This window comes from Prosopis cineraria, unplaced genomic scaffold (genome assembly GCF_029017545.1).
Source record: "Prosopis cineraria cultivar Desert tree isolate PC_DT_omini unplaced genomic scaffold, ASM2901754v1 PC10, whole genome shotgun sequence".
NCBI classification, from domain to species: domain Eukaryota; kingdom Viridiplantae; phylum Streptophyta; class Magnoliopsida; order Fabales; family Fabaceae; genus Prosopis; species Prosopis cineraria.
In genome coordinates, this window is record NW_026555341.1 from 399331 (window position 1) to 421202 (window position 21872).

The 21872-nt window shown below is 35.3% G+C and overlaps 1 protein-coding gene across 1 annotated transcript; it reads right to left on the reverse strand.

Annotated features, from left to right (window-relative positions):
- Positions 1 to 1249: 1249 nt before the first annotated feature.
- LOC129284376 (phosphoinositide phosphatase SAC6) lies at positions 1250 to 12172 on the reverse strand. The gene is given in 21 exon segments (XM_054919838.1): positions 1250 to 1723; positions 3106 to 3172; positions 3881 to 3973; positions 4282 to 4375; positions 4887 to 4959; positions 5100 to 5208; positions 5618 to 5717; positions 6106 to 6204; positions 6303 to 6373; positions 6528 to 6605; positions 6696 to 6782; positions 8629 to 8735; positions 9212 to 9292; positions 9428 to 9461; positions 9567 to 9623; positions 9843 to 9900; positions 10471 to 10562; positions 10686 to 10813; positions 11338 to 11421; positions 11541 to 11718; positions 12037 to 12172. Coding segments are annotated over 20 exon segments (1803 nt in total). The 5' UTR covers positions 11701 to 11718; positions 12037 to 12172; the 3' UTR covers positions 1250 to 1592.
- Positions 12173 to 21872: the final 9700 nt, after the last annotated feature.

Sequence of the window (21872 nt, forward strand, 5' to 3'; positions counted from 1 at the left end):
GGGGAAATTTAAGGGAAAGAAAAAGACTTGGTTATCATTATACTCCAAAATTTCAGAACACATCTCAACCAGACTACAAGCCTGCTCCGCTGCTCCTGCATGAAAATCATGGTCCCAAGTACCTTGGTGAAAAGTAAAGGCAGAAAAAATGGGGATTCAAATTCAGGCAAAACAATTACTGAAGACTTGTGACCATGGACTGAAACTGGCAAAGATAAAGTGCAATTAAACGTAGAATAATTATGTCTCTTGGATTCCTTCCAGAGGTCTTCATAATTTTTTCTAGGTAAAAGATATTTATACAAGTTTCAGTCCACGCTATCTGGAAGAAGCAGAGTTAATAGATCACAGAGTAACCATAATTATAAGACTTGCAGCTACCCTTTCCCTCCCTTCCATATTTATTGTTGATTTTTTTAAAAAATAATACTGAAAATATTTATTAAAAACTAAAAGACATACAAGCCATCCAGTTCATTAGGAGGGGAAGATCCCTCATCATTTTCTAACTCCAATAAAGGCGTTGGAAGATGATTAAAGATACAAAAGTATAAGACAATTTATCTAATTTGTCAGCTAAAACATTTTTTTTTCCCTGAACATGTGTGCAAACTGAACATGCCAATCTCGGCGCACCAGCATTCTAGTATCTTCAACGATGTCTCTAAAGGGATGATTTTCACTGCATCCCCTGGTAATCAGATTCATTGCCTCTACACTATCTGAGAAGACATGCACATTTCTATAACCAAAATTCTGACAAAGATCAAGGCCTTGAAAGATAGCTAAAACTTTTGCAATGGCAGAGGGCACATATCTAACTTACAACTGAAACTCTTTTTCCATTGTCCATTCTCATCTCAAACATATTTATTGTTGTTTTAAACTTTTGATTCCATTTCAAAACCTTTGTATTTTAAGAATCCAAAACCTAATCAAGTTTTTTCCAACTATATCCTCATTTAATAAATGTATCTCTTATCACTTTTTCGTCCTATCTATCATCTTTTTCTTCCATCAATCTTATTTCTCCTTCTCTTTGTTAAATTAAGCAATTTAATGAGTGTTCTGGTCAATGTATAATAATATTTTACATTAATTAAAGATTTTTTTTAATCTATGTGCGTAACCTTAAACATGAAGGTTACAATTCATAACCATACTCAAACTCACATGACATCATCACATGAATTGAAACATTTAATGCAGTCAAATATGGAACTGATTTTCACAGCTGTCGTCATCTCCATTTGAGTAACGCTAAAGCACTTGAATTCTTAAGTTTATAAATTTGCAAATAAAAGAATGTACCTATACATAATTTCCAGTAACCATTGCTCCCATATCTTAAACGAACCGTACATAAAACTCAACATGTACAAGACGGTAAAATGACATAGCAGGAAACACCACCAAAGCAGCAAAGTTTTTATCAATCATTGGACTATGGTCAATTAATTATCAGTGACTCATGTAAGAAGGCATTGGTCAAAATGATCTGAAATACACCCTTCTAGCAGGTGAGAACTGTTGCAGAAGCAGAGTATCTCAAAGAACACTTCTAATAGCTCCAAGTGAATGGTACATATAAGCTAGCACCGGGGCTTGAGCAGGCGAGGTCTGTTGCAGAAAACCCGACCATTGGCCCTCACAAATGCTGCTATGCCCAAACTGACACTGGCCCAGATTAGCGAAAAGAAGAAGTGCCGAAAATCATACCGAACTGTTGAAACAGTGAACATAACATCGTCATTTACCACTCATGGGTTTCAGACAATCATGCATGGTTCGCTGCTTTACAAGTTACTCTTTTGTACCATAGACATAGCTGACTTCATTGGCTCATTACTCGTTTGAATTTCAGTTGGGTATAATAAATTATAAAAATAATTAATTAAATAATAGATTTTAATCATAATTAATATGTAATACTGTTTTTTTTTAAATTAATTTTAGTAGAATTGAAGATATTTAGATAACTTGACTCAAAAAATTAACTTTGGACTAAAAAATCAATTACTACTCTTATCCAAACACACAGTCAATCCAACTTCTGTTAACTTTAACGCGTATATGCACGTGCCAAAGGAAAAATAATAGTTACCGAAGCTAAATGCCTCACAGCTATCCCCTTCAAGCATACCACTCCCCCACTTGAGAGATGATCTATGTAGATCTTGTCGGAAGCATCATTACAGCCTTCATATAAATCTCAGAAATGTGACAGACTTCCATTATTGAAAAATGATGCGCCAACGTAATCTAATTGGTAAAGTAAGTTTTAATTGCGAAGAATGATGAAATGGGTTTGTGGCATTCGATCAGAACTGTATTTAGGCCATTCATTTGTTAGTTAAATTACATTAATCTCCTATGTGGGATATCAAATTAGCTCGGTAGCCTACTAAAGTTCAGGATTATTACCTCAGTTCTCACCTTATGAATTAATGTTCGTTACTGAATGGTTGTCCTAATTGCTGTTTCTCACTATCTATCTCCTGGATTCACATGTTCCTTCTCCCTGTAATCCCATCCTAGTAATGTTACCTCACCTCCCAAAAAAAAAAAAGGGTACATTATGGGTAAATTATACATAACTCTGTCAATTTTCGGTAATGTGCAAATAAGCTCCTTAAAACATAATACGAATCCCCTAAAACTTTTAAAATCATGTGGATACCACCCCCCCCCAATTTGTTCCTTGTTCCACTAACGCAATATCACATGGCAAAGGACTTGTTTGCACATATTTGATGGCCTTTCTACACAAACTCAAAGTCTAAGGTTTCTACATAAAAAATGAAGATTAAGGGAATATATTGTCAATAATATATGATTCTCCCTCCATTAGTGATATCGCAAATTAATTAGCAGCAGGGGTTTTATCTTCAAGAAATTGAAAGTTTAAGGGGTTCCTTGACAAGTTTTAAATGTTAGAGAGGTTATTTATACGTAACTCAAAGTTCAGATGAGTTTTGTATAATTCAGCCTTATGTTTAGACCATGAATGTCTATGTACAAGTGCATGTAACCATTAGCTAATATACAGTTTAGGCTTTTTGTATACTTCACATTCCTAAATTAACCGAACAAAAGTTCACTCACCTTGTCTCAACGACATTGTTGCAAAAAGGAACCCAATCAAAACCAGTGATAAAGCCAGGGGAAAGGACTGAAAGAATAAACAGAACAATCTTCAAATTGGAGTAAGAGCAAAAATTTAATGAATATACATTAGCATAGGATGCAGATGATGATAAGCTGCTTCAAGCTTTCTGTTATAAACAAACAGCATGACTGAAAAGAATAAAAATGATAGGAAAAACAAAAGAGATTTTCAACACTAGAGGCAATGTTGCATTGCCTTTCAGGCCTATATAATCACTTGACTTTTTCTGGACTGGATAATCAGGTTTCTTATTTTAAAATCAAAGGTAATTTTCTTTCATGCCTATCAACCAATGCTTGTTGCAATCTACCACTTCTCTGTATGGACGGGATCAGTATTTTATAAACCTAGGAACAAGAAGTCACCCAAAATATTGTATAAGAAACAGAAAAGGAAAAAATAAAAATAGTATTGATTCATAGGTCGTAAAGTTTGCTCTAGCTGGTGAGACCTCACAACTTAACTCGCCTATACTTTTTTTTAATAGAAATAAAAAAGTATCAAGTTATAATTAAAAAAAAAAATTCCATAAGAGAACTGACTGGCCTCTTGCACCAAAAATAAACACTAAATTAACTCTATATAGTTAGTCCTGCGTCACAAAAGTTGGACAGTATTTATAAATTGCAACCTTTCTGAAAACTGTTCGAAAGCAAAAGCAGATGCCTCAATCTTTTATTGAGAAAAGTTTTCCATTGAACTTATACTCACAGCTATAGCTTCCAGGCCTCCTTTCTGAGAAGAGGGAGCCATATCTCGGTTGACAGAAACTATGTAATGTCCTTGCACGAGATCAATTGCATCCTTCACATACATAGGAAGCCAGCAATACGATAAAGCGGCAGCAACTTACAAAGTAAGAAGTTCTTCACATAAACATACGTAATATATTTGACATAGAAATCATATGACACAAGAATTGCCCCATCGCAGTCAAGGAAACAGCAAATAAATTTCTTAAGAATTATAGTTCACATTAAAAATGCAAGACAGTGTTGGCTACAGCATGATAACTTCATGATCAGCACAAACTAAAGAAAACTATTGTGTGTGTGAGAGAGAGAGAGAGAGAGAGAAGAACTAAGATTAGGCATGAAATGAAGCCTAAGTACCTGCTTTGTTCCGTCACAAAAATTATTGAGATAATAGCGTAGAAGAGCATTGCAACCATCTTTTAGTATTCCTTGAATTGTTCGGTGCCCAAATCTGAATCCAACCAAATCAAAGAATGTGAAGGGGGAAGCATGGAAGCTACATTCTATATAAAGATAGCAACATCAATGAATCTTTATACAAAATCAGAAAGTCCGGTTGAAAGTTATTCAACAAAAGTATAAAATAATTGCACAATTTCATCACGATAAATTAGCAAGTTTCTTATTCTAATTGAAAATAATAGATTGCATAGCTAAAGTAATTATTACCATGAGAAGAGCTCGCTTAATATATAAAAAAATAATGCATGAAATTTCATTAAGGGAATGAGAGTAATAAATGAAGCGACAAATTCAATTCCTACAAATTATAGAGCCTACTATTACTGTCAAAAGTAATACATCATCATTTCAGACAATACAATTACAAGCATAATAACAATTTTAGTCATGCTACTGTGAATTCAACAGGAAACAAACTTCTTTTAAGGATGCACAATTTCTCTACCTTCTTTAGGCATGAAGAACATAGACATCTATTGACAGATTTAGGGAGAAAATACCTGGTAAAGTCTCCTTTCAGAGCAGGAGTGCCAGAATATTGAACGCTTATATCATCGCCATGGTCAGCCCATACTGATCAGGGAGAATCAATTAGAAATGATCTCTAGGCTTTTATGTTCTATAAAACCGTGTAAACTTTAATGTAACAGATAAAGATAGTACAGAGAATATATAACTCCGACAAACAACTTCGAAATTAATAATATACTTACAGATCTTATAGCTTTCATCTAGATTTGGATGCGAACTAATGGTTTCTTCAGGACCAAAGACACCAAGCCTTCTAAGCTGATTTTCTAACATATTTCGGCCTATCATGCTCTGGAATCATATTGAAACATTATTGAGCAGGAAAATGATGTGAGAAACAATACGTAGTCGACTTGAAAATAATCATGATATTGGTAGTTGTTATATGTCAACATAACACATGCATTCACACATATAATGTTAGGTTTAAACCTACTTGACCAATGCTAAGAGTGTACGCATCTCTAGTTCCAGAACTTTATTTTTTGGGGGAGGGGGGAATCCGAGTCACAGGATAGATGACAAATATATTCAATTCCTCCGTTGTTTTTTTTTTTTTTTGGGAAATTTTGAGAACAAATAACTGTAGAACATCTAACATCAAAAAACTAGAGTGCTCAATAATACGGAAGAAAAGTTCACGTGTTTTCTGTACAATTGCTAATACACAAATCACTTGCCCTGGCATGCACATACCAACCTGAGTTACATTTGTTCGGTCTAGACAATCAATACAATTGGTCCTGACAACTCCACTTTGCTCCTTCATTTTCTCACCCTTTTCATTCATCAGAAGATAACTAAAATTCCAAAACAAAATTGCAATAAACAAGTCAAGTTTCTATTTACGAATCTGATTAAGCTAGCCATTATGAAGAATTACAAGTCAGCAAATTTTAATAATTATACCACAACAAAGTGAAACAGGTGCATATATCTGGCAGATAGAATTTGATACATCTATCTGACATCATGACTAATAATTATCCAAAATGCGATAGCAGGTAATTCAACATTAGGCAGCATAGCAAAAGTAGTATTACAAGTTGTTGGCCTTTGTTTAAAGACTATAAGTTCATGAATAACTCTCCTTGGAGGATACCGAGCAATGCAAGTGTGAATCATAAGACAAACTAAATTTCCTAGTAAATCAACATCGGGAAGTTTAACTAGAAAGGAAATCCATACCCACTTCTCTCAAGGAAATCCGAAATTTGATCATAAAGGATGGCAAGGCGGTCAAAATAAATGTGCCCACAGATATGATGAAAATCAAAGTGCAGGTATCTACCAAAAAACAAAGGGGGAAGAGAGGTGATATGCAAGAGAACCAAATCGAATAAAACCAAAGATAAAGTTAAAAGCATCAATTTAAAAGTTAATACCTTGTATCATCGCTAACGACAGACTGCACTGTATCTGCAAACTTTTCATTCAGCAGCCCCTCTCCTCCATGCTGATAAGATTCAAGGGGGAAAGGAAAATGCACTAATATAGATGAATGCTGATGCGTAAGATATATTCACAAAAAATACATCCATAAAAAATTGCACAGCGCATAAGTAATAATACATACTAGTAAAGCAATTATGCAGTGAAAGAATATTCACCTTGTTGATAAGATCAACAGCTAACACGGCCCCATATTTTTTTCTTAAATCTATGAAATGACGCTCCATTACTCGAGGCTGCATCATAGGCAATACAATAGTAGTCAGATACAAAAGAAAGTATTAGATTGTAAAAACATAAAAACTCAACAATCAATAACCACTTACAGATTCTTCAACTTTTACCAACTCATCCTTGGGCTTATATGTCAAGTCAACAATTTGCTCCCAGAGCAATGGGATTGAACCACGAACCTGTCAAAGAACAACAAGAGATCTTACAACAACAACAAGCCTTTATCCCACTAGGTGGGGTCGGCTACATGGATTGCAAGACACCATTGTGCTCTATCATTTATCAAGCTTTTAGGAATATTATTAATTAAGAGATCGCGTTCAACAACTTCCAAGAGTGTTCTCTTAGGCCTTCCTCTACCCCTCTTAATCGGACTCAAAGTTATATGCTCCACTCTTCTCACTGGTGCCTCCCTTGGTCTTCTTTGTACATGCCCAAACCATTTCAACCGATTTTCTACCATTTTTTTCTCAATAGGTGCTACCATCACTTTTTCGCGTACGTGCTTATTTCAAATTTTATCTTTACGTGTATGTCCGCACATCCATCGTAACATTCTCATCTCTGCTACTCCAACTTTATGCTCTTGCTGTCCCGTTAAAGCCCAGCATTCACTACTATATAACATTACCGGTCTGATAGCAGTGCGATAAAACTTTCTTTTAAGTTTATTAGGCACCTTACGGTCGCAAATAACTCCTTTAGCTTTTCTCCAATTAAACCACCCAGCTTGAATCCTATGTGAAATATCTCCACTGATTTCGCCATCATTTTGAATAATGGCTCCCAAATATCTAAACTTTTCCACTTGAGGTATAATTTGATCTCCCAATTTTACTTCCAAATTATTGTCGAATAGTTTCTTACCAAATTTACAATATAAATATTCCGTCTTACTCCTACTCAGACGGAAACCTTTCGACTCCAATATCCTCTTCCATAACTCAAGTTTGCAATTAACCTCTTCTCTTGTCTCTATTATAAGAACTATATCATCTGCGAAGAGCATATATTTGAGAATTTCTCCTTGAATATGTTCCGTCAAAACATTTAAGATCAAATTGAACAGATAAGGACTCAGAGATGATCCCTGATGTAGTCCAATCTTTATAGGAAAATCCTTTGTTTGACCACTAGGCGTTTTTACATTTTATGAATTTAAATAGATGATTTGAATGACATGCTATTGCTAGTATCCATAAATTAAAGACAGTTAACATCCATCTCACAAATTTGATAGCAAGCATCCCAGCTTTCCCAGTTTGGCTTTATCCAAACTGTCGTGCACTTGTGAATAAACTAAACAATTATGACTGCTGATCTAACTTCAAAGAAAGATGTATCCACTCAGAAACTATGACCTCAGCTTCTGGTTAAGATGATGGCTAATACAAAAAATTCTCTCCAGATAGACCCGTGTTTGACAAAGTCAAATAGACCTAAAGATAATTGTGCATAATGCTCTTAAAGCCATCGTCGCTTATTGCATTTGGAGCCTGGTAATGTATAATCTTCTTGTCTCTATTCACCACAAATGACCTACTTGTATTGTATCCCTAATTATCCTTCTTGACTGCTTTCTAATTTAAAATATTGTTGATGACAGGATTAAATCGGTAATAATCTTAATATTGCTTCCTCAAATTTGTATACCTCCACCACGAAAGCATTAGCACTTTTCATTTGTTATCCACATTCTTTCACTTGCCACTCTTCCCAGTTGCACTATCACCTAGCAGAGCCAAAAATTTTGTAACCAAGTGTCATTTATAACAATTTAACGGCTTCTTTATGCCCCCACAGGCCAAAAAGCTGGCCATAAGGCTTTTCCTATGATTGGCTAGAGCTTCATAAAGTTCAGTACCAGTAATTTGGAGGAATTACATTGTACTAATTCCAGATCTGAAATGAAACATTTTTTTTTTAAATTTATTGAATGTAAAATAACAAATTATTCAGCCAGCTCATAAAAAATTGACAGAGCAAGCCCACCGTATGGTTGTCACGTGATAATCTAAGTGTTACCTGAACAAACGCAGCTGTATGCCCATTAATCTGCGTAATTTGCTCAGTTTCCACAAAATTAGCAACATAACCATCAGAGTCAGCTCCTCTTCTCCACATCCGAGTTCCTTTCAAAAAATGCGACTTGTATTTAAAACCATTATTTGACCAACCAATGAACAAAAGTGAAGCTATTTCAATTTTCAACACAACATTTAAAAGAAAAAAATATTATACAACTAAGCATCCGCAAAAGAATATTTCTTAATATGTTAGTGCTTTTACTAAGCAGCCACAAATGGTAAAGTTTTGACACATACATTTGTAGATTAAATTTCATATCTCAGAAAATAAATCAATGTATTAGCATGAAACAAAGGAAAGAGCAATCAGTCAAAATTCTGGGGGAAAAAAAACAGTAATTTTTTCATAATGGCTGCTACCATTATTGGTTATCAACACCAAATTAATAAGTGCATTCATTTAAATATTTCTTGGCCTAAAGGATATGGATGCTGTAAATAATAAAAGCTCATAAACGAATGCAACATACGAAGTCACATATAAGATGGAAATAATGAGATTTTTATCAAACAATGAATACCATTTCTTCTCGAGCATCTCCTTGCAATTAAAGTGATGTCAATTATGTCCTTGCCAATTGCTCATTGAAAGTGATGAAAGCCTAATGATTGGTTAAGGAGAAACCTTGAACATAAGTTGCTAAGTGATATGGTCAAACCAAAATTCAAACAGAAAAACACGTGTCAGTAGGATACAACAACCTAAAATGGTTAATTTAACATGGAGATAAGTATACTTCCTTGGACAACGGGCAGTATGTATGGATCAAGCTGAAAGATCAGGACCACACATATTAGTTGGTATTATAAAATGTATAGGTAATGAAGAAAGGGGGGAATACTAGAAACTAACACTAATTTGTCCACAAAACCCACCTTGTTTTCTATGAGGACTTCCAGCATATAATTGTTCCAGAGAAATCGAGGCTCTGCCTGTGACAAAATATTTGGTGGTGGCATAAGCATAATAATAAAGGGAAACAAAAGGTGCAGAAAGAATCATCCTATAGTAGACATTGTCTAAATAGGCAGCAAGAAGTATGGGCCAATGAATAATAACGGAAACAGCCTATGAAGGAGGCACTTTGCGCTCTTGTGATAGAAGTATCTTAAACAAAACGTTAACTGTAAACAATAGACATTGTATATTACCTGCCTCCAAAGAGGAACACATCTAGACTGAGCCCCCAGATCATGCATTCGCTGGACACTGCACCACATAATATCAACAGTCAATATGATGCTGATGACGCAATTTGAAAATTCATTTTCCCTCAATAAGAATAAGGAACTTTTTCCTTATGAGAAAGTCCCTATCCTCGTAATAAGCTCTGCTTTTAAAATGTAAACATCCATAATCTCCTAGGATTATAATATATGTATTTCACATTCACTTACATGCCGACACTTTTGAAATTGCAGTATGAATGCCACTTGTGTAAGATAACACTCAAACATGTACTGATTTGTACGCTTTATCCATTTAATATCAATGGCTCATGCAGTATCAAACATGTATGGGTTAGTAGGCTCTAGACATTTAACATCAAAGACTAATGCAGTATCATCCAAAGTGCATTTGAAAGGTGTTCTAGACTTGTCTCTTACATTAGCTTTAGATGTTGCACTCTCTTACGAATCAAACTCAGAATTATTACTGCTTCCTTACTTTATGCACAGCTGTGTATGTTTACGTATTCACAAAGCCAGTAAATCGATAATCTCATTATCATGATATTCCGGACGTAGTTACAAATCAAAAATATCCAAAGAAGTTCACCTCAGGGTTAAATTGATGGCATATGAGAAGAACAGACCAGAAGTCCTCTCTGCAACATTTAGCAGCCCAGAGAACTCAATCTCTGTCTTCTTCTGCCAGAGATAGTCCAACAGTAGTTCTTTAGTCCCAAAACTGCTGGAGAACATGAGATCAAATTTTTCTGTCGCTGTTTTTTATTTTTTCTTTTCCTTTTTTTTTTTTGGTTATAAGCTTACCTGCTCAGCAGGAGTATTCTCAAGAGAATTATTACAAGGAAAGGTCTTCAAGGATGAAATTTTGAAAATTGGATGCCCCAAATAAGATCCAGCATTTTCATACTGAGTTACAACCATCAAATATGAACCTGGAAGCATAGTAAAGTATATCGGCGTCGAAGTGATAGACCTAATTTGAGTCCGCGTCAATAAATTTTCCCAAGCCAAGGTTAAGACATGTAAAATTACATTTACAAAACCATATTGTTAGCTAGGGGTGTGCAAAACCGAATTGGAACTGAAAATTGCACACCCTTGCCTTTAGCTATCGTGACCAAAGTCAAAAATACAAGCAATGAAAAAGCTGGGGACCTAGTGCACGAACTACGATGATGAATGAACTACAGGTACCATTCGTGCAATTTTGCATGCAACATAATATTTAATTCGTCCTTGGAATCTTATTCTCTATTTGTTTCTTGTTGATCCCCGGCATAATCTCCTTCACATTATAGCAATCATATGAATGGGTTTGAACACAGATACAAGGCATGATGTTATGATTGACAATAAAAAAAAAAAACATAAATTATCACTTTGACATATGAATTATACCTTTAACCCTCAAATCATGGTTTATGTGGCTATGCTCCTAAGAATGCTTAGCGCTTACCACTCAAAAACCTCAACATCCCAACCACACCAAAAATTTTCCAGATTTTAGGAACTCGAAGGGAGCTGTAGTGTGGAATCTCATCTGGCAAAGCAAAAAGGAATAGATAAGAAAAAGGAATGCGTTAAGAGGAGGGGAAGGGAAAGAGAAAATGTTGTGCTGCATAGCATCAAGCCTAAGACAGAAAACACGAAATAGCCAACCAATGAGCTTCATCGAGCCATCCTTTCGACTAACAGACAAAGAAGAGCCAAAAGAGCCATCCGAGGGCTCAATGACATACTGATCCGGATATTCCCAAAGGCGCATACGCGTGTACAACTTTTGTTTCGAATCTGTCTCAGAATCTGCCTTGTCCATCATTACTGGAATCCCAGCTCGCTACAAACAACAGAAACATACACTCATGCTCATTACTTAGTGAAGAAAAACGTGCATTTGCAAAAAAAGAAAAGAAAAAGGAACAAAAGAAAAAAGTCAAGCTTGAGATTTATTATTAACAAATCCAAATCAATGGATCATTACTTGGATTTGTATGAGTTCCAGATCAACTGAGGTAGCACTAACCTCAGAGTACTCAAACTAGATAAATTGAGTCAATCTAAACAATTTCCACCAAAAACATGAAATGAAGCCCATTCATTTGTGAAGCTTTCCTACGTTCCACGAAAATGCATAAGACAAGGAGAAGAAAGTCACCTGACACTAGAAAGTTTGTTGTCAGAGTAACCGAAATACGATCGAGAGGCAAAAAGATGAGCGTGAAAGCAGGCTATGTCCCCCTTCTGAGAAGGTAATAGTAATACACGGGTAAGGTAGAGCATGTGTGGACCCCTCGTCGCAAGCACGGGATGGCTATGGCCAAACTCCGAAACAAACGGAACAGGTAACATCTTCGACTGGTTCAGCCGAACAAGTGCCGGACGATGATGGTGTCTTCACATGTGGAAGGACCCCACGGGTCAGCGACCTGCTCTCGTGGACAACCCCACGATCCAAGTTACAAGGGGGACAAAACCATTATTTCTTTTGATTTCTTCAACATTTGTACTCGCATTCACATTTTAGTCCACGATTAGACAAAATTTTATTTGTTTCTGCACCTAACATATGCTTCGAATAATTTACTTATACTCGGCGTAGTGAGAGTGTTGGCGATGAAATTACATTGAGGTCAAAGTGCTATTACAAATATTGCATGCAGAGATAAAATCATTAGTACATTAAATAGGTTATTCAATATAAAATTTACAAGAAGTCATATAATTTATAAGATATGAGTGATAACATTCATGAAATCGTGGGTGGGACTGCGAGAGGAGTCTTGCTGTTGCATGCGTTGCTACAAAAGCAACAACAATTTTATTTTTTTTTGGTTGCGAGTCTTTTTTTTTTGTTGCGAGTCATCAATATCTCTTCTTTTCCCATCCTGCTCGCTGATGAATCTCTCACCGTCTCGCGTACCACTTCTCCTGGCTCCCCTCCTTTTGTGTGCTCACAGCCAATCACAAAAATGAGCACATCACTTTTTAGAAGCTTTTTATTACTTTTTTGTTTGCATTTTTAAATAAATTTTATTTAATTGTTTTATGTTCACGTGAAATTAGTAATTATATGAACCTGCATTTAAGTTATAAGATTTACAAGAGCAGCTATCAAAAAGGGAAGATTATATTCTGAATATATGAACATGCATGCATTCGTACACGTATGTATGAGTTTAATGGGTTTTCTCTCCTTTCCTAAAAAAGCATGCATTTCTTCTATTCTTTCCGAGAAAAGCAAATCGCCCAGTGTCACATTGAGCTGCAGCTGAACCTTTAAAGTGAAATTAAGTGTGTAATGTATGTAACAAATCTACTGGGATTTCCCCCATTAAATATATGGATTCTCAGTTATATATAATATATAGGAGATATCACATTCCTGGTATGAATTAGGAGTCCGAGAAAGAGAGGGATTTAAAGATGATATACGAACGTAACTCACATTTGCTCTTCCTAATTACAACACGTATTTACGTATATAATGGAGAGAAGGCTATATTCGCATAAAAATTTACCTCAATTAGCTTTGACTTAAAAAGAGGATTAATTGAATGTTTTATTTACTCCTCTCTAAGGCGGAATGTTCAGACTCTCTGAATTTGATATCATTACTTTTTGAATGGATCATGTCCTACGTAAAACATGTTCTCTGTGCCCTTATATTGTTCAGGTGTTCCCCTAATCAATTATGTAGCTGAAAGAGACTTGCTAAGAAAGAAATGTTAACCTGTATATGTAAGAGAGTTTTTTGACAATAAAGATAAGAACCTACGTAAAATATTTTATATATATATATATATATATATAATAAAAAAATGCACACGTTTCTTCTAGTATTTAATTTTCAAGAAATAAATTGATTTCACCATATTGTTAATATAACTGTACTTTCGTTTTGCACAATTTTTCTGTAATTTATTTCATTTTGGAAAATTTTTGATTAGTTTCCTAATATTTCAATTAATTGTAAGTGAAATCAGACGAGAATTTGATTTATTGAAGGATACTAGTAGTAAACGGGTGGCACAGGAACGGGTAATATTTTTTTTTTTAATATCATTTTTCCGTTCACTCTGAATCTCTGATCGTATGTTCTTTTTTCATGAACTACTCATTTTCAAGCAAGGCACGATAAAAGTCATGAGACGAGTCTTCAAACGAAATGATATCAAAATAATTAATTTTTCATAACAATATGGTGACTTATCCTGAATTTGAAGTAGATAAATACACAAGACTTGTTGTTTCAAGTTTTACGGGCTAGGTACCATTACTTGGATATGGTTACGTCCATTGGCTATATATCTGCTCGGTTGCAAATTGATCAGCACTCGGCAGGCAATATATGGCGGGGATTCTAAACGCACTTTTATGTGCTTGATCTTAACGAGAATATTGAAAATTAAAGTGGAGAGGATCTCCATTAACATTTCTTCATCCTTTGGGTTGGGATTTCCAACCTAATGTGAAAGCTCTCTCACTTTTATATCATGCCACCTCATTCAATTTGATATTTAATTGAGTTCCAGTTCGAGTTCAAAACCAAGATCGACCTATAACGGAAACCAGCTAGCATACATACAATAATAGCATTCTGATTAAGGATCGCTTGGACCAAACCCAGGATTATACCAAGACTATAAACAGGTGTGCTTATGGAACCCAAATAGCTAGTTTGATATATTTGAACAGTCTTTCCTGAACCATATAAATTGAAGAGATAGAACGTGAACTTAAATCTCAGGAAATTAAATGAAATTAAAATCAAACACAGAGATAGGAATATATATAATATATATATATATAAGACAGCCTGCGAGGTCTAATGTAGCTTAGGGCCAGTTCTCATCTTCTTCATCCTCTGGAGGCAACTCATTGAGGTCAAATCGAAACTTCTTACGAGGGCCATCAATTGTCTCATCAGAAACCTGCACTTCCTTTGCTGGCCGGTTCAGATCCAATCCATCATTCCTTTCGGTCGCAGCAGATGAACCCTCCTGGCTCTTTTTCGCAGCACCGCTGTCTCCTCCACCCTTACCTTCACCTAACACACATAAAATCTCTCAAATATTCACTTCAATACTTAATTCCATTGCAGGCGCGCGAAGCAACTATATATAGTGCAACTCAGATAGATCGAATAATACATGTGTGAGATTGTCGATCAGGAAACTGTTAACCTTTTTTTTCCCGGGATATGCACATGTATATAAGAAGAGCAGAAGAAGCAAACGGAAAGAAGTACAAGTAGGATCATAAAAAATGCAACGACGTCCTAGCTAGCTAGCTAGTAGCACGTAGTGCTACACCATGTTTGATTATACCTTGTTCATGTGACGTGCAGTGCTCCGTTTGAAGATGGTCGAGCAAGTCCGCCCGAGTGGAGAAGCGCCGGAGACAGAATAGACAAATGGGACAGCCCGGGGAAGCAGAAGCGACCGCGGGCTTGCGCTTCAGATGCAGCCTAATCTTCTTCGACCGGCCTGCCATCACGGGCTCGTCCACATGCTTCGCCGCAGACCCGCCCTGGCCCGAACCCAGAGCGACCAACTCCCGGATAGGTACATGTAAATCCTCGGGTGAGGCCGCGTCGGCATGGGAAGGGGAACCGTGGCTAGAGATCCTCAAGGTGCTCTTGGACAACCCTTTTCCTTTATCTCCGGCGGCCGGAGCAGCAGGAGGATTATCGGTATTGGTGTTAGAGGCGGGAGAGGGAGGGTGTTTGGGGGAGGGGGAGGGGGAAGGAGAGCTGTTAGGGCTCTGCATGGTTGATCTTTGAAGAAGCCAAGCTATGATTGACAGCCTTGGAGCTCGAGAATTGTGAGTGGGTATTTATAACGGAACGTTACGTGATCGAGTGACTTGTGAGAGCAAGGATAGTATGACGAGTGTTGTGGGAAGGACCGAAGGAGTACAATACAAGTGCAATAGATGGAATAGGAATGATGAGAATATACAATGTTTCAAAATATATGGGATTTGTTGTTGTTTTTGGATTTTATTTTCTTTCCTTTTTACTCATTTAGGGGCAGAGCCTGCTTGTTAATTCGTTTCTCTTCGTTCATCACCTCCAATGGGTGAAGTGAACCCCCACTCCTTCCCGATCCTACCGCCCAAAATATTCAAAACCTTTTCTTTACTTTTATTATTTTCCCTTTTGCCCAAAATATATGTTTCCCTCTTCCCCGCCATTCTACATGCTTCCTACTCTCAATTCTCTTTATTTTTGTTTTCTTTTTAGGTAACAAGTAATTTTTTAAATTGGAGCAATTCCAATAACATGATAGGCCTCGATTTTCTATTATCAAGTCAGGACATTAATAATCTCAGTAGTGTGAATGTACTTTTCATTCAAAGTAACCTCTCAAAATAATAATCTAAAATTTATTACTTTTTGTATTTTGACTATTGTCAAAGATTTAAACAAATATAATATAATTTTAGAAAATAGACTTTTTCCCAAAAAAGAAAGAGTGATTTTTCAATTAAAAAAAAAAAAGCTTAAACAATCGCGCTCATGTCAATAGTACTGTTCATCCATTTCGAGAGGTGCTATGAGAAGTCAGGTCGCTCGTTGACAGAGAATGGTTTATTCTTTTACTTTTAGACACAGGAATTTTGTTAGATGTGCATATTCTCCCGCAAAATTGAATGAGATAGATTATGATCAACGTATAATAGAAATGTATTCCATTTCCAGCACACTTCCCCAGTAAACAGTAACTTTGGATTGTTTCGTCTCTTGCGAGTATCTCTTCAACATGTGTTCAATATTGGCTGAAGAAAGCGCATAAGGGTTGGTGACTCTCGATCTGATCTCTCAACCCTCTCTCCTGAATAAACACGCCGTCCCTTCTAACCAATCTCCGTAACCCATCTGGACTCTCTTCATCACTCTCCCAAAAATATCCATCTTCCTTCTAACTCTCCCTACTTTCGGTACGGTACCTTCATGCCCGAGGAGAGGATTCTTTCTTTCCATCCTTTTTCCTTTTCTTTTTAACTTTTAATCATTGCATTAAGATTTTGAACAATTTAAATTTGATCACCTTTAAAATATTTCATTTCATTTTACTTTTACTATATTTTTAAATTATTGTTATTAAATTTTAGTGATTTAAATTTTATTATTTATATTTTTATAATTTAATATTTTAATAATAATTGTACAAGAAAAGATTGGAAGAGGGTGGGTAGAAAAAGGAGAGAAGGCATACCCATGCCTGAGGATTTCTGGCCAAGCGCCGTTGCTTGTCTCAGCTCCACCACCAGATACGAGACTTGTAGCGCTCGTTCTTTGTTCTGCCCTAATAATGGCTGTCTCCACGCTTATAGCATCAGCAAGAGAGCATTTTGACCTCCTGAGCAGCATTGATCCAAGTAAGTTTTCATGGTGTATACTGGTAAAGGTTGATCGAATTTATGGCCGGACCAGTGATGAAGTTTTCTCGTTGGACTTGGATCTTGGTTATCCCAAGCGTCTCTGATCCATCGACCTATCTCGTCTTCGATGCTCAGGTGAGTTTTACGTTTGGAAATATGGTGATTTCTCCTTCATTTTTTCTGTTTACATTTCCGTGTATATATTACTTCCATCCTGATGGTAAGTTGTTCATGTCTTAACACAGTCAAAGGGTAGTCGTATGGAAGTCTGTACTGTTGGGAACGTTCTCATGGGTGGTTTCAAAAATCGTTTTGAGAAGGATAAAACGAACGACATATGTAATATGTCTGTTGTGCGTGGAGGTGCCCCAGTACATCGCAGATATCACATTGAGTTTCTCCCCTCCACTCAAATCCGTGAACACGAATGGAACTTCCCTGGTCACAACTTCAGGTTGTCCTTAATAGGGGACTTGACGTAAGAGCATTTCCCTACGTGGCGTGTCACATGTAATCTTAGAGTTTATTTTTTTAAAATACTTGGATTTCGTTGCTGTTTGTTGTCTTCATTTCTATTTATCTAATAGAAATCATGGTTCCTTCTGTTTGTTGATGTTGTTGGTCTCCGTGTGACCGTTGGATGTCTAGACTGGGCAGAGATGGAAGGGCTGTTGAAGAAAGAGCCGTGGATAGTTGTGCAGGATAAAATAGCGAGTTATCTTATATTGTAGAATGAAGTTGTGTAAGCTTTTATTTTGATCATACAATTTATATTTTCTCCATACTGATTTTTTAGCTCACTGCTACCCCTGAGGAAGGAGGGACATGATCTCGGTTTATCTACGTGGTGATTGTGTTGTGGAGGCGTGGACTGAATATCGGGCTTATAATGAGGAAGTATATTGTGTCATCCAGTATACTCTCGTGAGAAGGTGTCAAGGCAATATGTACTTTCACTACCATGTTTAGATCGATAAATTTTATAAGCTGGACCCATAGTTATTACGAACTTTTTGATTTCGAAACGTGTTCTTCAAGGAGGGTTTCTCTCAGAGAGTTCTCTAATGCTATGAAAGTCTATTGTGATCCTAAGCTTGAATAGAGTCTCAGTGAACAGGTGCTACATAAGGGGAAGGGATGATCCCGTATTCTAAATACCTCTTCAGGTAGTTAACTTAGGTGTCGAATTTGGTTGTGGTTGGAGTTTTAATTTTTAATTAATGTATGGATTAAGTGCATGGGGGTTCTGTTCAGATCTGAATAGAACCCCCATACAACATCATGTTCAGATGAAATGGGAGCAATAATGTGCGTGACTCTCTTAAGCTATGAATTATATCTGAGGCATATAATCATTATATGACCTGTGTTTATGACTGATGGAAACAACCTGTACTTCTATTTGATTTGAGTTATGATGGCCCATGAGAAGAACGCATCTTTATAGCTGGTTTCATTTTCAGTTATTCAGAAAATATAATTTTATATCTCCATATTTTACTCATATTTTACTATTAGTCCTTATATTTTTTTTTCAAAATTTTTAGTCCTCATAATTTTATTTTTCATTATTTTAGTTCCCTTCAAAGTCTCTATACTTTATTTATAGAGAGATCTAAAATAATAAAAAAATATAGAGATAAAAAATACAAAAAAAAATACAAAAATTAATAGCAAAATGTGAGTAAAATATAGAAATATAAAATTATATTTTCCCTTCGTTTTTTGATATAAACTTTAGATGAAGCACGAACACGCCGAAATGATCGCTGTGTTTGTGTCAGACATATATCCAACACGGACACAAGTCCTGTACACGAAAAATGTGGCATGTCCTTTTTTTAAGTGAAATGGGTGGACATTGGTGGGCACAAGGAGGACGTGAGTTTTGGGCATTTTTTAACTCATGCAGCCTACTTCAAGTTAATCGATTCGCCTTTCATTCCCAAGTCCCTCGCTTGACTTGCATCGCTTTGTCTCTGACCTAGTGACCCTCCATTGCCGCCAACTAGTGTCCTTCCCTCCTCCTTCGTTGAGCTCGAGCAAGGTAATATTCTCCTCCATTGCTCTGTCTCTCCGAGTCACTGTCACTCTATTGCTCTTTGTCTTCACCTTCTCAATCATTGTTTATATGTCTTCCTCAATCATTGTGTTGCGCTCTGTCTTTCCTCTTTTGTCGCATCTTGTGAGGTACTCTTTTTGTCTCAAATTATAAGACACTTTTAAAAAAAATTTGTCATTTCAAAATATAAGATATTTTGATAATATTAAAGTTTTATTAAATGGACTTATTTCAATATTATCCCTTCTCTTTCTCTCTGTTTAATATTAATTAAATGTATATTTAAGGTTATTAAATATAGGATATTTTTAAAAGTTTTTTTTTAAATAAGGTTGTTAGTATATTTAATGAAGTTTGTTAGTATATATGTAAGATTTTGTTTAAAAATATCTTATAATTTAAAACAGAGAAAATAATATTTTTGAGCTTGGGGTTCGATTTTCATGCTCATCCTAAGGTTGAGCACTATATGCCCATCCCTATGATGAGATTTGAACTATCTAGATTAATTTATAATTTTAATAATTTTTTAGTAAATATAATATAATAATAATACTTTAAATCTATAAAAGGTAGATTAAAAATCTAAATGGTCCAAGGATGAGCAGTAAAACTAATTCCTTGGTTGTTGTTCTTTGTTATTATGTGCACAGAGTGATCGTTGATTGGAGAGCTATTAGAAAAAAGTTTGGTTTTCCCTTTCATCCATCGACTTTAATTTTATCCTCTTTCACGGTCCTATTAAAAAAAAAAGTTTGATTTCCTTATGTTGTAAGCATTTTGTAGTATTTGCTCCAATTTCCCTCTTTTATTTCTCGTCCGCCCGTACATTGGTTGATGGATACTGGATAGTCTTTGTAGTTACAATTATGGCAAAGCTTGAATTTGGATAATTATTTTTATTTGTTTTAAATTTTTATTAGCTCTCCTCATATTAAAATATGCAGAAAATTGTTTATAATTTTTCAATATTTATTAAATTTAAGTTGATTATTATCTTTTGCTACTTGATGGTACTTAATTATTTAATTATTTATATATGTGTAACTAAATATTTAATATTTAATTATTTATATAGCCGTACTCACATCTTAAAATTTTTAAAAATTGACGTATCCACGTGCTATGCTACACCGTATTCGATACTCGTACATGTATTGGTGCTTCATGCTGTTTTCACATAGCATTGCCTCTTTCTTTTAATGATGGTTGAACATAAAGGTCTGTTTTGCAGATCGTGACATGGATTCATGCATGCCTCAATTATAACGTGATAATTAGGAAATCGTTTATTGATACTAATGATAAATTACTGTCCCTGTTGCATGACTATTCCCTTGGTTGTATATGGGTATTGCTCGTGACAATGAAGAAATTACTATAAGCCAATGAAAGTTGAATTCTCAACCAAAACACGCTTTTGGATTAGGGTTTTACAACATGCACATCCAAGGCAAACTTCTACACATTTGTTTTCCAATTTTTTAACGATGGATGCGAAAAAAAAAAAAAACACAGAGTAATGTGATTGTCGAAGTGATATCTTAAACTAATCATCGAAGAGTTCTGTGATTGCAGCCGTATGTAAAGGCATTTCATCCTAAGGATACATAGTCTCCTTTGTTACCTTTTAACAATTGAACGAAAATGAATATCATTTTTTTCTCCGAGGTAAATTTTGCTTCATGGAAAATGTACTATCACAAATGTTTATAGAGAGATATTTAAGACTTTGTGTAATGGATGTTATTTTTTTTATTATTGTACTCAGGTAAATTTTTTTTTATTTTACATTAACATTGTGTTCGTTTGTTTTTGACTTGATATGTAATTGCCTGTGGAAGTAATCATAAACGCAATGCCTGTTACGATTGAAGATCTGCAATTTACTTTGAAGAAGATAATTGTTGCTATTAGTAAGTTAATCAACAGAAATAGTTTGCAAGAGGTAACAGTATTATGTAGACAAATTTATATGACGAATTGTGGTGGAATCATATTAACAGCATGTAATTTAATGCTTTTCATGCTCTTTTAATCATTCTCCCCCTTACATACAGAGGTAGAGGCTGATAAGAGGTATCTAGATGCTTTTTTAAATATTGAGGAGGTATCTGGATATTGCTTAGAAGGTTATTTTTTGTTGCATCCTTTTGTTGATCCTTGCTTTCTTTGTATCAAAAGAATTTTTTTTTAGTAAAAATTATTCCATATTTGATATTACCGATTGATTATTCAAATTAAACCAAGTTCTCCCAATCACAACGCAGATATTTATGTATTTTGATGAAAATCTTTGTTTGATTATCTGACAAGAGTTATTTCAATTTAACCTTCAACAACTTTGAATTAATCATTCAAACTAAATACCTCGAATTGAATTTTGGTGTAAACATGGAATTAGGGTCAAATGAGATAATTTGAATTGAAGTTGAGATAGAGAAGGAAAAAATGCTTCTCTCCCTCAAAATTATTTAAAATTAATTTCAAATTATCTTGATTCGTAGAGATGAGTTTCTCAAAATTAATGCAAAATATAGGTG